Source organism: Drosophila erecta, unplaced genomic scaffold, assembly GCF_003286155.1.
Source record: "Drosophila erecta strain 14021-0224.00,06,07 unplaced genomic scaffold, DereRS2 tig00000021-arrow-pilon, whole genome shotgun sequence".
Taxonomy (NCBI): domain Eukaryota; kingdom Metazoa; phylum Arthropoda; class Insecta; order Diptera; family Drosophilidae; genus Drosophila; species Drosophila erecta.
The window spans coordinates 3,780,512-3,796,501 of NW_020825198.1; the positions used below are offsets into that span (position 1 = coordinate 3,780,512).

The following is a 15,990-nucleotide window of genomic DNA, read 5'->3' on the forward strand; positions in this document are numbered from 1 at the left end:
TGAAATGCTTTTACTTAACCCATTTTTAACTTATTCTCCACAAATAGCAAACATAAATAACTAAAGCCGTCAAACTCAAGCCATAATACACAATAGCACAGACCCACCAAATAAAGCCTAACATAATGTCCAAGAAACTCCCAACTATATCCGTAACTGCCGACAAGCGATCCACCCATTCCGACTTATCCTCCTCATCGTCATCCCACGACACAGATAGCAATGACATGGACTATGGGCGCCATGGCGGCGGGGGCGTGACCGACGTCGAAGATTTTGACAGTCAGGTGGAGGTGCTAAAACCAAGCTCCCGTCGAAATTCTTGTAACTCCTCCCTGAAGCCCAAAGCTCATCATAAGGCGAATGCGGGAGACAACGATGTGACTGATGTGGAGGACTACGACACAGAATCGGAAGATGATGAGAAGAGCACAGCGTACCCAGAACTAAAGCTGTCACTGAGGGAGTTTCTCCAACAGGGACTCCAGAACCAAGAAGCCGTCGATAATGATGCCAAGGAGAGCTGTGAGATAAAAGCCGGAGATTTCGTGCAAGCACAAAACCTGAATGGTATGGCAGACTATCTGACTGACTGCGAAGACTATGACACCGATTCCGAAGTTGGATATGGTTGCGAGAAATCGGTGTGCGTTGATCTCGATCAAGCAATGGGAGATCAGGGGCGAGTGAATATAGCAGATGGCGAGAAGAACCAAGACGACTCCGATCAGTATGAAGATGTTTCTGTGATTAGCGATATAAGCGATTTGGCCTCAGCCATGTCCGATTGCACTGGCATTGGGGTGCGTGGCATGTCCGAGGATGAAGTTTTGGAGGTATCCGATAGTGGTCACGAAGAGGTTTGCAACATTGCCTGCTCGGAATCAGAGTCCGAGTCTGAGGGAGCAGCTGCACTGAGCCAGAGTGCAAGTGAGGCTAGTTTTCCGGCAATTGATGTGGCCTTCGTTAGTGCCAGTGGACAGCCACGTCGAAACTCGAAATGCAGTATACCCACGCCTGGACAGAAAAATTTCCTACAGCTGGCTTCAAAACACGAAGAGGTTTTAACTGACGTTGAGGGTATTGACGACTCTGCCGCCGAAGATAGCTTTGACAACGAGGAGGAGGACGAACAACCCATACCACGTGCCATAATCCTTGCGTCTGGCGATGATGGGACCTGCCTAACTGATGTCGAGGACATGTTCTGTGAAGACAGTTCGCTGTCCACCAGTGCTGAACCGGAAATTCATTCAATCTGCCCCGAGGTCTTACCACTGCCCCATCGTGAAGTAGTAGAACTGAAGGAGGACAAGTACGGGGACACAATTACCAATGTCATGCCCATGGACAGGAACTACGAGTTTGGCATTTACAACCACCTAAAGGACATGATCCACACTGATTCCGAGGACTATTCGTGTGCCGATGAGTGGAGCCTTCAACATTCTGTGGCTGAGGATGCAGCAATGGGAGGACCGAGTCTAATTGAAAACGAAGTAATTGTATCCAATGAACTATTGAAGCAGCAGCAAAACAAGCGCCTGGAGGTGCAGACCAATGCCGAATCCGTAACAGATGTTGAGGAAATCTTCGTGGCCGGAATAAATCGCCGCAAAAAGTTGAAGACCCGTACTCTTAGCAAGGGCAAGAACAAACTACTTGACGCCGTGAAGGGCAAAGAGGATGGAGTCACAGATGTCGAGGATATGGACCTAAGTGAGTGCGGCTTACCCTTGGGAGTGAAGCGCGTGGAGCAGCTTAAGCAACAGGCAAAGGGATCAAATGCGGACAAATCCTCAGAATCTGATGATGTATCCACCGATGATGTCTCCGACATCTCTGACGTCTCCGACGTGCCACTGCTATCGACAGGTGATAAAACTAGCGGCAAGACAAAGCCACAACCGCTGCACTTCCGTCTGCTTAAAGATGATATGCTAAATCAGGAGAATACCGATGTCGAGGACGTTCAGTTGCCTTCGGATGCGGAGGATGCTCTGGAACCACCGGCCATTCCGGTGGCCAACAGCAATAGTAAGGAGCTGAATGATATGTTGAACGAGAGCTATACGGTGGTGCACGAGAAGAGTGGTCGCAGTTTCAACAGCGAGGCCGAGAAGCTACATGCTAAAGGCGTGATCCGAGATGCCCATACCGACGTTGAGTATGTTGAGTCTGACGAGTCAGCCGCCAGGGGAGGCAACTAGCGTGCTTCCCGTGTCCGCAGCCAATCCGACTCGAATCAGTCCCAAGCTGTTGCCAAAATAAATCTCAACAATAGTTAATAAGTGTTCATAGATACGAAAACCCAACACACACACTCTCAAGCATTTTGTAAGTAAAGCCAACAATTACCAACCATTTTCGTTAAAGTTCTTACCACAATAAATGCAGCAAAAAGCCTTAAATCTACTCGCATCGCTCCCATACGACTAATCTCTGTACCCGTGCCATACTAACAAATTTCTAAACATCACCTATGCGTCGTTGTACTAACACTCACAATCTATTGTAATTCCCAATTGTACTTGATGCTAACAAAAGTGATACTTAAAATTCGTTTCGTTTGTTCTTGTTTCGATTGTCTGTAAATCATTCATTATCATTTCGTTTGTAGATTAATATAATAATGTAGTTCTAGGTCACTTTTGTGTTTGTTCCTCAAACAACTTGGGCTCGTCTAACATTGGTTTTGTTTATTGCAGAAACCCTTCAGGAAAAAAAAGTAGACCTATCCACTCTGGATACCGCAATGATCTCACATGAAATTGGTAAGTTTTGGTCGCAGAAATTTAACATTTGTTTGTCATAAATATTGTAATACATAATGCTTAATTGGTATGCCAAATTGATCAGTTGTTCGTATTTGTTTCCTAAATGCAATTAAAGCTCATTGACAAAATAATTTCAACGGAATTATGTTTGATATAAACTTTCGACTCAGTGCCACAGATCTCGCTCACATCACCAATCAACCTCACCGCCATCAGCTATCACACATAATCTTGCACATACTGCTCGCTTCTCATGCTCTACATGATTTCCCAGCTTGACCTTACTTTCTTACGCGCTCTCACTTTCTATTTCAATCTGTCCAATTTCTACCTACCATTCAACTGTGCAATTGTCTTCCAGGTGATGTTAAAGTTGGTGGTGGTGATGATGATAGTGATGGCGATGGCGGAGATCTTGTTGCACGCATTCGCGAGGAAGCCAATATTCTGGTGGATCGCGTGCTCGAAGAAAGTGTCGAGATCATTGAGAGTCACGGCCATCAGGCCAATGGCCACGAGATCGCTAAGCTGGACTACAACTCAGAAAGTGAGAATTATGCCATCACATGCGACGATATCGGCGGCGTCGATGTTATCAAATCGCCCACCATTGAGTCCATGTCGGGCAAGTCGTTTGACGACAACATGAGCTTCACCGACGAGCACATACATTTACCCTTGCATGCCCAGAACACGACCACCACCATGACAACGACAATTACCACTCAGTTCCAACAGCAGCAGTCCCAGTCTGCTGTCCCAAGTACATCGGCGGCAAAAGGTAACATACCATATAGATCTGAGGTAGTCCCAACGCTAGCCTAGAGTTTAGGATAGTAGCTTGAGGCGAATTAGTATGCATAGTGTTGTTTAGTCCGTTTGCTATAACCACTCTCCTGAATTGTTTGCTTTTTGCTCCCATTCCGCCTCCCATGTGACCTGTACCATATAGATCCGGTTCCAGTTCTCGAATCCGTATCCGTACCCATATCATTTCCAGTAGAGAGTAGTCGAAATCAGGCTGAGGACGAGAGTGAAACGAGAGCCAGGCGCATCGATCGAAAGATCGAGAAACTATCCACGGACATGGACGATGTAAGCGCCAAGTTCGATGAGGCGTTTGAGATGTCGGTGCCCGAGGACGAGATCAGCGCCCTGCAGGGCGACTTTTCCAAACTTAGCTGGGATGAAAGCGTTTCCCCCACGACCAACACCATGGCCGATATGGCACAAAACCAAATAACTCCCGATAACGATATACAAGATCTCATCGCAGGTACCCAAAGCAAAAGCGAAGCGCTTAGTGATAAGCTATGATTTCCATTTTATTTGCCTCATTTAATGCCGTTGACAGAGCAAAAAGACTCACTATAGATGTATATGCTGTATTCCTTTTGATTTGTATTGTCCTAGTGAAATGGCAGAAACATAATCGCGGCCAATAATTACCTTTTGACTGTTCAAGTTGAGCTCTAATTGCATTTAAATTTTTAAATTCATTTTGTACTCATATCATATGAAATATGCATGCTCTCCTATACTAACCTATACTACCTATCTATCTCTATATACTTATGTTTCCTATGCTAACCATATACTTGAATGCATATACCCTTATCTCACCTACTCTATTTCCTGTTTCTATCCCGTACTCGTATTTACTCTTCCTCATCTTTTGTTCTCGACTTTCACAACACTTTTAAAATTGCTTTCGTTTTCACACCTATTGTTTTGTAGAAACAGGCGGCGATTTACCAAACTCAAGTGAAACCGATACCACTCCCGTACCACCGTCGAAAGAATCGGAAACCAAAACCGAAACTGAGCCGACGGTAGTAACCAATGCATTCACTACCACCAGCCACGATACACCCACACCAAAACCAAGAGTACTTAAAGCAAATTCCCCCGTCTCCGAAGGCACTGATAGCACTACCATCCCTGGCCCAGTGCCGAAGCCCGAAATACCGATTGATATTAGTTTTGATGCCGCCGCACCGGTTCCAAAGCCCCGTGCTCCTATTAAGCACACGGAACCTTTCGAAAACCTGGCTGCCCTAGCTGAACAGTCTGATAGCATTAGTCTGAGGAGCTTTGAGCTTACAGAGGACATCTCCAAGACGGACGAGCCCTCCACAGAGCTCTCCATTCGATCCCAGCTGCGGGACATAATCACCAACACCACCACAGCTTCGGAGGATCACACCGAAAGCTTCGAGCCAACGAGTGAGATATCCGTGGATGATGCCGACACTGAAAAATCAGAGGGTGCCGAAAAGACCACTAGCTTTTATATTGGGGAGTCCAGTCGTAATGTGATCATCAAGACATCGACAAGATCTGCAAGCGTTACACCGCAAGAAGAGGAAGCTCAGGGCGAAATTGGCATTGATGCTAAAGATATTTCCCTAATGAAGGAGGTATCCGTTGATTCTGACGAAGCCAGCGATGTTTTCAAGGAGTTTATTACCATGAAGCCCGAAGATCCTGCTGCATTGGACAGCAAGATAACCAGACAAGGCTCGGAAACCCGGAATGACATACTCGAATTCGAGAATGCTGATAAGGACAAGAGTGCAGAGCAAAAGCTGTCCAAGGTAACGACCGAGGAGAGCTTGACCACATCCACCGGGTCCAGCGGTCGAGCCATCATTGAAATCGCTCCTTCGAGCAGCGAAGATCCCGATGAGTCCAGCAAGGAAATTCCGGAAATTGTAAATACAATCTCTGAGAAGGCAGCCTCCACTGATAGATTTGAATTGCCCTTGGAGAAAAGTGAGTGGGAAACATCGGAAAAAGAAATCCCAACTGCGGGCAAACAAAAAGTGGTCCACTCGCCCCAACAACCCCAGGAAACCAGCATGAGAAGTACGCTTGATAAGTTTCTCGTAGAGGAAGTTCTTGACGAAGGACAGAACACTGGGGATCACTCCAGCAGTGATCATAAGACTAATAACCAGCAGGAAGACTTGATCCAGGAGACCTCTTCAGAACTGGAATCGAGTCACATGCCTCAGGCATTCTCTTTTGCGGGTGAAAGCGAGGATATCTCATCATTCATTGGCATACCCGAAACAAGCATGCATACCTCCACTTTGGATAGTACTCAGCCTCCGGAAGGTCTGTTCGACACCACAATCAAGGAGACCCTTAATAAGCAAGCGGCAATGGCCCATTATGCCCAAGATGTCTTTGGCAGAGGGGAAAGACGTGATGACCACGGCTCGCTAGGTTTCATTTCCACCGGCACAGCCGAGGAGTTGAGCTCCATGGAAGAACACATGGCAAAGGAGGAACAAGCCTCATTGGGCTTTATTTCAACTGAAACCGCCGAGGATTTCAGCTCCATGGAAGATTACTATTCAGAGAAATTGGCCGTCGCCAGTGTCATTGCTGATGAGGCTGCAACCGAAAAATCAATTACAACTAGCACCTTTGAAGAGCTTTCGTCTGATCAATCCATGAAGCCAATTGACGCTGTGGTTCATCGACTTAAAACCGAGACATCGCCGGACTCCATGAACCGCTGGTCCATTCCCGATGTAGACACCTCCAGCTCAAGCGAGAGCTTCCACAGAAGCTTCGACAAGACTCAAAGTCGACCTTTGTCCTCAGACTTGGATAACCTTTTAACCACCACTGGCACTGGAACCTCCAGTGAGTACCAAACAGCGCGGGAATTCACCACCACTGGTCGCACAGAGGGAACCGAATATATTAGTGCAGTCAGCACCCTCGGAAGCAGTAGCTTAGATTCACAGTCGGAGACTTCGGCCAATTTGGCCAGCATTGATGTGTCCGAGCTGTCGGAGACATTGGTGGCCTCCTCTGCTGAAGTCGATGCCTTTGAGGCCGAAGAGATGTCGCGTCTGCGCGATCTTCGCGCCGATGACGAGGACAGTGATGAGAGTGTAGAACTGCCAGGAACTGCCTATCCGACCAGCGAACAGCAGAGCCTCATGAAGCGCTCCCAGGAAATGATTTTCAAGCCAAAAACTCTGGACGAGGAGCCTTTGCCCGTTCAGGTTGCGCAAATCGAGGAATATCCTAAGCCCAAGGAGGCGGAGCGCACCTGGGGCCTGGCCTATCCCTTGGAGGATAGCAAGGTGGATAGTCCGCGGGAGAGTGAAAAAAGCGAGGACATCCTCTTGTATCACACAGATCCACGTCGGTCCATTGACGAGTCTAAGCTGGCCTCCAGCCTAGACGAAGGCAGCATTCTATCCGTGAGCATGTCAAGCACATCCAACATCGATACTGTTGTAGAGAACTTTGATGATATTATTGGATCTGCCGGATCTTCTTCGTTGACCGGTATCGAGGGTTTCCAGTACGGCCATGATGAGTCTATTCCATCTGCCTCAGTGCCCGAAGACGCCACATTTATGCTGGAAATGGAGAGCAAAGAGCATTCACCGCAGGATTCTAATGCCAGTACTCCTCCAGGCGGGGAATCAAAACGGCGCGGTCACAAACGTAATGAGAGCATCTCGGGAGATGCCTTGAAAAACTTGGACAAGGAGGTTGCATTACTGGGCGAGGGCAAGGAATCAGAAAGCGAATCTGACACGGATCCCTACGAATCGGAATATGCCCGCCAGTTCCGTTCCCCCAAAGAACGAAAGAGCAAAAAGAAGAAGCAGGCGGCAGCCGAAATGGATCACAGTGGCGAGCTGGAAAAGCGTCCATTTACACCATCCCAGTTGGTAGCCGAGGTCATCGTGGAGGACAGTGTCACAGAGGAGTTAGAGGCAGAGGCTGCGATGATCGAGGAGCGCCGCCCATCTCAAAATATGCAGGACTATTCAAACATACCCGACATTATGGTCACGGAAGACATCAAATCACCCATCCTGGAGGAGGAGACCGACGAGTTCCCCGAGAAGATGCTCTACAAAGTGCGCACCGAGGAGGAATTGCACAAGGCAAGCGACACCTCGGTATACCAAAAGGCCAAGGCCGAGGAGAAGGAGCAGGACTTTCAACGACGAGTGCAGGAACAATACCGTCAGAAGCTCGAGGAACTGAAGCGCGCTGAAGTGGGAGCTGAATACGATGATCGCAAGGCTCCCGATTCACCAGACTCCTTTGAAATGGTCGAACAACCCGATATCTCAGATGAATTCGTCATCATTGAGGAGGTGGCCAAGGAGGCCAACGAAGTAGATCTCGGCGGTCAGAGCATTAAGATTAAACCAATTAAGTACGAGCAAAAGCACGACGAGGATGTTGAGAAGATCATCATCAAGTCAGCGCCTGCGGATCCAAAGCTGGGATCCCAGCTCTACAAGGACGATCTGAATTTTGAGTTCGAGGAAAGTCCTCCCACTGGAGCCAGCAGTAGTAGCGAGCAGCAGGAGGAGAGCGATTCCAGTGAAACCGCAGCTGCCAACAAGCGCTGGGTTGAGATGCAGTTGACCGACAACCAGCTGCGGTATCCATACGATTTAGCCGGAGCCGTGCTGGAGGACATTAAAGAGGAAGACGGAGAGTTTGAGGTGGGCAGTAGCCGCATCAGCAGTTTCAAAGACTCCTTCTCGAGCACCCCCGAATACGATGTGGCAGCACGGCGCTATCATTCCCGTGGCGAGCACGACGATGTCTCAATGAGTAGTCTACAGGAGTTTGAGTCTCTGGAGCAAGCCATTTCGCTGGAGAACCGGAATCGCACACACCAAGGCTCCACGGATTCGAGCAATGGAAGCTTCACCCGCCGATATGTGGTTCGTCACAGTGGCAGTGGAACTGCCCCCGGTGACGATGTATCGGTCTCAAGTCTCAAGGACTTCGAGGGTCTCGAGAATGCCTGCATTGAAGCCCACCTGATTGAGATCAAGGCCAGGGAGGAAGCGGCATTACTTTCGCGCTCTGATGAGTCCAATAAATCGAATGGCAGCGATAAAGGAGCCGCGGGTAATGTTGTCGTGACCAAGGTGACGCGCACCGTAACCCGCACCGAAGTGGTGCCCTCCAGTCAAGTAGAGAGCATCGAAGCGCTGCTAAAGCAGAAGCTGGAGCGGGAGGAAGGATCCGTTCAAGGGAAAGTCACCGACATGAGCACCACTGAGTTGGATACCAAGTCCAAGATTGACAGCCAGGACTCCGAAAAGGATAGCATCGATAGCATGGAGATCAGCAAGAGCCACGACATGATGACCAGCAGCATTGAGAGCTTTGACATCTCCAAGGATGCCACCACGAGATCGGACATTGACTCCTTGGAGATCGACAAGCGACACTCGCGACAGGAGAGCATAGAATCCTTCGGCGATGAGCAGCTGGATCTTATGACCAAGTTCGTAAGCGGCGGCGGTGGAGTGACACTGGGTGATGGCCTGACCACCACCACGACCACGACAACCACCAGCACGGATGCCGATGGGCACGAGCACACGGTGACCAGGGTGATAACCACTACAACAAATGTGGGTGGTGGCATCCAGGAACTTCCCATGGATGAGTCCGGAATGTCGAAGGACGTATCGGTGGATTCCTTAAACATGTGCGTGGAGCAAACAACCAGTTCGGCTGGCACAACGGCCACCTACCAGACTAGCGCTGGTAATTCCCAGATGTCCGGGAGCGTTACCAGCTGTGCCTCCAGCACTCTCATGGAGGATTCGTTCCCTGGTGTGGGTGGCATGTCGTCGTCACAAATGTCGGCCAGTTTTTGGTCCCACGATGAGTCCACGGTGGTCGAGGATGAAGGACGCGATCTCGCCAAGCAGCCACACCAAGGCCACTAAACGCTGGATGGGATTAGGAGACAGACTCTTAGGGACAGAGAGAAAGAGCGAGAGGGAGAAGATATGAGATATATATGAGATGTCACACGTAATCCCATATGAAAATGGGGCTTGAACGGTGACTTAGAATATTTGGCTAGGTAAGCATCACACGGCAAGGCTGCGCGGCTTATCGTTTTACTTTTGTTTTGTGTCTTTACTTGGTCTTCGATTTAGAAGCAGAGCTCAACTTTGACAGAGAAAAGTAATACTCGCCGCTCTACTTAGTGCAAAATAGTTATTAAATAAGATTCTTCTCGTTCTATTTTTACAGACAAGGCGCCCTTCTAGACGCAGCACTAATGAAGGAGTCTCTGGACGAGGAACGCATCTTTACCGGCTCTGAACATCACCGATTTCAAATCGAACAGCGAGAGGGATTTATTAATTAGCAAATTTGACATTTTCCATCTACACACACACAGACATACCCCCCACACACACACACACATTTTTAATGATATTGAAGTGCATACACGAGTTTTTAAAGGCAAATATATATATTTTATATATTTATAAAAACTATAAAATCGCAAACATGAATACGAATATGAATATGGCAAGCATTAGCCGTTCAACGCATTTTCTTATTGGCTTTAATGTTTAAAAATTAAATAAAGTTACGGCAGAAACCGAAAATCTTTGTGCTAGGCGTTGTAATGGAATACACTTTTGCTTTTAATTTGATGTAGTTATTATATATGTACATGTACGAAGGATACTTATTATTAAATGAATCGCTTATTATTGTAGTTTAATTTAAGCAATTATACAAACGCATGTGAAAAAGGGGACGCAATGAAATAGTTGAAGCGTGGCAAATGAAATGCTTTTAAAGTCTCATTTTTTTACAAGAACCAAGCAAACTTTTTTCGCTTGCATATTTTAACAGTGAAATATACATAAATATACAATCTGAAAAGCAGTGCATAGATCAAATTTAAAGCATATACAAACAACATATGAAATTAATTCACATAGAAATACCAAAAAAACAGCCATTAAGTGTATCGCTAATTTTCGTAATGCACATCTTGCGTGAACGAGTATTTGTCAAAGAACCTACTTATTGAAAGGATTTAAACGTTTTAGCATCACCACTGTAATGGAATATGAATAAAATAATATTTGTGTTAAAAACATACAAGAAATATTGAATGAAAAAAAAAACATTATTGTATTGTAAACCCACACGCGTATGAATAACCAAATAAAATGCTTAATACAAATTTTGATTGGAGTTCGAATTTATGGATAAGGACTTTGGATATGGACTTTATCCGGAAATTACACTAACAAAAATTATATGGGAGAATTATATCCTGTAAGTATACAGGAAAAGGGTATACGATTTCTTTGAACTCTGTTAAAGATACTTTTTGTATCTATTAGTTAAACCTTCAGCGGAACCATTTTAAACCTCTAAATAGGGTTAAGTGCAAGATTTGATAATTTGATATAAAAGAAAAGTAAATAAAAAAATATAACATGATAAAAGAAAAAATTGCACATGAAATAATATTATCCGTGGTTATAGAAATATATATAAAAAACATATATATATACACATATATATATATTATATAAATATATTTATAAAATTACAAAAAAAAATTTATAAAAATAAATTTCTAAATTTGAATGCAGATTTTCAGAGAATTGCGCCAGAAACATTTAGAGGTATGCCACTTCAAAATCCGATTAAGATAAGTTGAGTTATGGAGTTTAGAACTTCAGTCTTGGGACATTTCCTAATTTTGTTGAGCTTCTACAACATCATAACATCAGAAAAATGACAAAAAGTGAAAAAAATATATATTTCTAAATTTGAATGCAGATTTTTAGAGAATGGCGCCAGAAACATTTAGAGGTATGCCACTTCAAAATCCGATTAAAATAAGTTGAGTTATGGAGTTTGGAACTTTAGCCTTGGGACATTTCTTAATTTTTTTTTAATTTCTACAACATCATCACATCAGAAAAATTACAAAAAATTAAAAAAAAAATATTTTTCTAAATTTGAATGCAGATTTTTAGAGAATTGCGCCAGAAACATTTAGAGGTATGCCACTTCAAAATCCGATTAAGATAAGTTGAGTTATGGAGTTTAGAACTTCAGCATTGGGACATTTCTTAATTATCTTGAATTTCTACAACATCATCACATCAGAAAAATTACAAAAAATTAAAAAAAAAATACTTTTCTAAATTTGAATGCAGATTTTTAGAGAATTGCGCCAGAAACATTTAGAGGTATGCCACTTCAAAATCCGATAAAGATTAGTTGAGTTATAGAGTTTAGAACTTCAGCCTTGGGGCATTTCTTATTTTTTTTGAGTTTCTACAACATCATAACATCAGAAAAATTACAAAAAAATGAAAAAAATATATATTTCTAAATTTGAATGCAGTTTTTCAGAGAATTGCGACAGAAATATTTAGAGGTATGCCACTTCAAAATCCGATTAAGATAAGTTGAGTTATGGAGTTTAGAACTTCAGTCTTGGGACATTTCCTAATTTTGTTGAGCTTCTACAACATCATAACATCAGAAAAATGACAAAAAATGAAAAAAAAAATATATTTCTAAATTTGAATGCAGATTTTTAGAGAATGGCGCCAGAAACATTTAGAGGTATGCCACTTCAAAATCTGATTAAAATAAGTTGAGTTATGGAGTTTAGAACTTCAGTCTTGGGACATTTCCTAATTTTGTTGAGCTTCTACAACATCATAACATCAGAAAAATGACAAAAAATTAAAAAAAAATATTTTTCTAAATTTGAATGCAGATTTTTAGAGAATTGCGCCAGAAACATTTAGAGGTCTGCCACTTCAAAATCCGATTAAGATAAGTTGAGTTATGGAGTTTAGAACTTCAGCATTGGGACATTTCTTAATTATCTTGAATTTCTACAACATCATCACATCAGAAAAATTACAAAAAATTTAAAAAAAAATACTTTTCTAAATTTGAATGCAGATTTTTAGAGAATTGCGCCAGAAACATTTAGAGGTATGCCACTTCAAAATCCGATAAAGATAAGTTGAGTTATGGAGTTTAGAACTTCAGCCTTGGGGCATTTCTTATTTTTTTTGAGTTTCTACAACATCATAACATCAGAAAAATGACAAAAAATTAAAAAAAAAATATTTTTCTAAATTTGAATGCAGATTTTTAGAGAATTGCGCCAGAAACATTTAGAGGTATGCCACTTCAAAATCCGATAAAGATAAGTTGAGTTATGGAGTTTAGAACTTCAGCCTTGGGGCATTTCTTATTTTTTTTGAGTTTCTACAACATCATAACATCAGAAAAATGACAAAAAATTAAAAAAAAAATATTTTTCTAAATTTGAATGCAGTTTTTCAGAGAATTGCGACAGAAATATTTTGAGGTATGCCACTTCAAAATCCGATTAAAATAAGTTGAGTTATGGAGCTTAGAACTTCAGCCTTGGGACATTTCTTAATTTTTTTGAGTTTCTACAACATCATAACATCAGAAAAATGACAAAAAATTAAAAAAAAAATATTTTTCTAAATTTGAATGCAGATTTTTAGAGAATTGCGCCATAAACATTTAGAGGTATGCCACTTCAAAATCCGATTAAAATAAGTTGAGTTATGGAGCTTAGAACTTCAGCCTTGGGACATTTCTTAATTTTTTTGAGTTTCTACAACATCATCACATCAGAAAAATTACAAAAAAATTAAAAAAATATATATTTCTAAATTTGAATGCAGTTTTTCAGAGAATTGCGACAGAAATATTTTGAGGTATGCCACTTCAAAATCCGATTAAAATAAGTTGAGTTATGGAGCTTAGAACTTCAGCCTTGGGACATTTCTTAATTTTTTTGAGTTTCTACAACATCATAACATCAGAAAAATGACAAAAAATTAAAAAAAAAATATTTTTCTAAATTTGAATGCAGATTTTTAGAGAATTGCGCCATAAACATTTAGAGGTATGCCACTTCAAAATCCGATTAAAATAAGTTGAGTTATGGAGCTTAGAACTTCAGCCTTGGGACATTTCTTAATTTTTTTGAGTTTCTACAACATCATCACATCAGAAAAATTACAAAAAATTAAAAAAAAAATACTTTTCTAAATTTGAATGCAGATTTTTAGAGAATTGCGCCAGAAACATTTAGAGGTATGCCACTTCAAAATCCGATAAAGATAAGTTGAGTTATGGAGTTTAGAACTTCAGCCTTGGGGCATTTCTTATTTTTTTTGAGTTTCTACAACATCATAACATCAGAAAAATGACAAAAAATTAAAAAAAAAATATTTTTCTAAATTTGAATGCAGTTTTTCAGAGAATTGCGACAGAAATATTTTGAGGTATGCCACTTCAAAATCCGATTAAAATAAGTTGAGTTATGGAGCTTAGAACTTCAGCCTTGGGACATTTCTTAATTTTTTTGAGTTTCTACAACATCATCACATCAGAAAAATTACAAAAAATTAAAAAAAAAATACTTTTCTAAATTTGAATGCAGATTTTTAGAGAATTGCGCCAGAAACATTTAGAGGTATGCCACTTCAAAATCCGATAAAGATAAGTTGAGTTATGGAGTTTAGAACTTCAGCCTTGGGGCATTTCTTATTTTTTTTGAGTTTCTACAACATCATAACATCAGAAAAATGACAAAAAATTAAAAAAAAAATATTTTTCTAAATTTGAATGCAGTTTTTCAGAGAATTGCGACAGAAATATTTTGAGGTATGCCACTTCAAAATCCGATTAAAATAAGTTGAGTTATGGAGCTTAGAACTTCAGCCTTGGGACATTTCTTAATTTTTTTGAGTTTCTACAACATCATAACATCAGAAAAATGACAAAAAATTAAAAAAAAAATATTTTTCTAAATTTGAATGCAGATTTTTAGAGAATTGCGCCATAAACATTTAGAGGTATGCCACTTCAAAATCCGATTAAAATAAGTTGAGTTATGGAGCTTAGAACTTCAGCCTTGGGACATTTCTTAATTTTTTTGAGTTTCTACAACATCATCACATCAGAAAAATTACAAAAAATTAAAAATAAAATACTTTTCTAAATTTGAATGCAGATTTTTAGAGAATTGCGCCAGAAACATTTAGAGGTATGCCACTTCAAAATCCGATAAAGATAAGTTGAGTTATGGAGTTTAGAACTTCAGCCTTGGGGCATTTCTTATTTTTTTTGAGTTTCTACAACATCATAACATCAGAAAAATGACAAAAAATTAAAAAAAAAATATTTTTCTAAATTTGAATGCAGTTTTTCAGAGAATTGCGACAGAAATATTTTGAGGTATGCCACTTCAAAATCCGATTAAAATAAGTTGAGTTATGGAGCTTAGAACTTCAGCCTTGGGACATTTCTTAATTTTTTTGAGTTTCTACAACATCATAACATCAGAAAAATGACAAAAAATTAAAAAAAAAATATTTTTCTAAATTTGAATGCAGATTTTTAGAGAATTGCGCCATAAACATTTAGAGGTATGCCACTTCAAAATCCGATTAAAATAAGTTGAGTTATGGAACTTAGAACTTCAGCCTTGGGACATTTCTTAATTTTTTTGAGTTTCTACAACATCATCACATCAGAAAAATTACAAACAATTAAAAAAAAAATACTTTTCTAAATTTGAATGCAGATTTTTAGAGAATTGCGCCAGAAACATTTAGAGGTATGCCACTTCAAAATCCGATAAAGATAAGTTGAGTTATGGAGTTTAGAACTTCAGCCTTGGGATATTTTTTAATTATTTTGAATTTTTTTCAACATCATAACATCAGAAAAATTACAAAAAATTAAAAAAAATATATATTTCTAAATTTGAATGCAGATTTTTAGAGAATGGCGCCAGAAACATTTAGAGGTATGCCACTTCAAAATCCGATTAAGATAAGTTGAGTTATGGAGTTTATAACTTCAGTCTTGGGACATTTCCTAATTTTGTTGAGCTTCTACAACATCATAACATCAGAAAAATGACAAAAAATGTAAAAAAAAAATATTTTTCTAAATTTGAATGCAGATTTTTAGAGAATTGCGCCAGAAACATTTAGAGGTATGCCACATCAAAATCCGATTAAGATAAGTTGAGTTATGGAGTTTAGAACTTCAGTCTTGGGACATTTCCTAATTTTGTTGAGCTTCTACAACATCATAACATCAGAAAAATGACAAAAAATTAAAAAAAAATATTTTTCTAAATTTGAATGCAGATTTTTAAAGAATGGCGCCAGAAACATTTAGAGGTATGCCACTTCAAAATCCGATAAGGATAAGTTGAGTTATGGAGTTTGGAACTTTAGCCTTGGGACATTTCTTAATTTTTTTTAAATTTCTACATCAGAAAAACTACAAAAAAAAATTGAAAAAATAAATTTCCAAATATGGTCGAAAACGCTTCCTTCTGCCT

The 15,990-nt window shown here is 40.9% G+C and overlaps 3 protein-coding genes across 9 annotated transcripts in view; 2 read left to right on the forward strand and 1 right to left on the reverse strand.

The window, feature by feature from the left end:
- The window catches only part of LOC6544119 (ankyrin-2), a 55,204-nt gene extending 44,412 nt beyond the window's left edge, over positions 1-10,792 (forward strand). For 3 of the 7 annotated variants that reach the window (XM_026978002.1, XM_026977999.1, XM_026978003.1), the window contains 5 exons: positions 2,709-2,774; positions 3,139-3,558; positions 3,730-4,053; positions 4,515-9,663; positions 9,837-10,792. In XM_026978002.1, the coding sequence (XP_026833803.1) occupies positions 2,709-2,774; positions 3,139-3,558; positions 3,730-4,053; positions 4,515-9,523 (5,819 nt within the window). In that variant the 3' untranslated portion in view covers positions 9,524-9,663; positions 9,837-10,792. Of the gene's footprint in view, positions 1-47; positions 125-2,708; positions 2,775-3,138; positions 3,559-3,729; positions 4,054-4,514; positions 9,664-9,836 lie in introns of those variants that run through there. The other 4 variants (XM_026978005.1, XM_026978006.1, XM_026978004.1 and 1 more) reach the window with 3 other exon arrangements.
- LOC6544122 (peptidoglycan-recognition protein SD) overlaps positions 1-15,990 on the reverse strand; it is a 111,115-nt gene that overhangs the window by 91,372 nt on the left and 3,753 nt on the right. The window lies entirely within an intron of this gene.
- Positions 107-2,705, forward strand: LOC26525961. Its single transcript, XM_015158715.2, has one exon. It carries the CDS (start codon positions 126-128, stop codon positions 2,208-2,210), a length of 2,085 nt encoding a protein of 694 aa, XP_015014201.1. The 5' UTR covers positions 107-125; the 3' UTR covers positions 2,211-2,705.

Excerpts from the sequence above, each read along its gene's own strand:
- LOC26525961 (XM_015158715.2), top strand. The coding sequence starts at position 126 with ATGTCCAAGAAACTCCCAACTATATCCGTAACTGCCGACAAGCGATCC.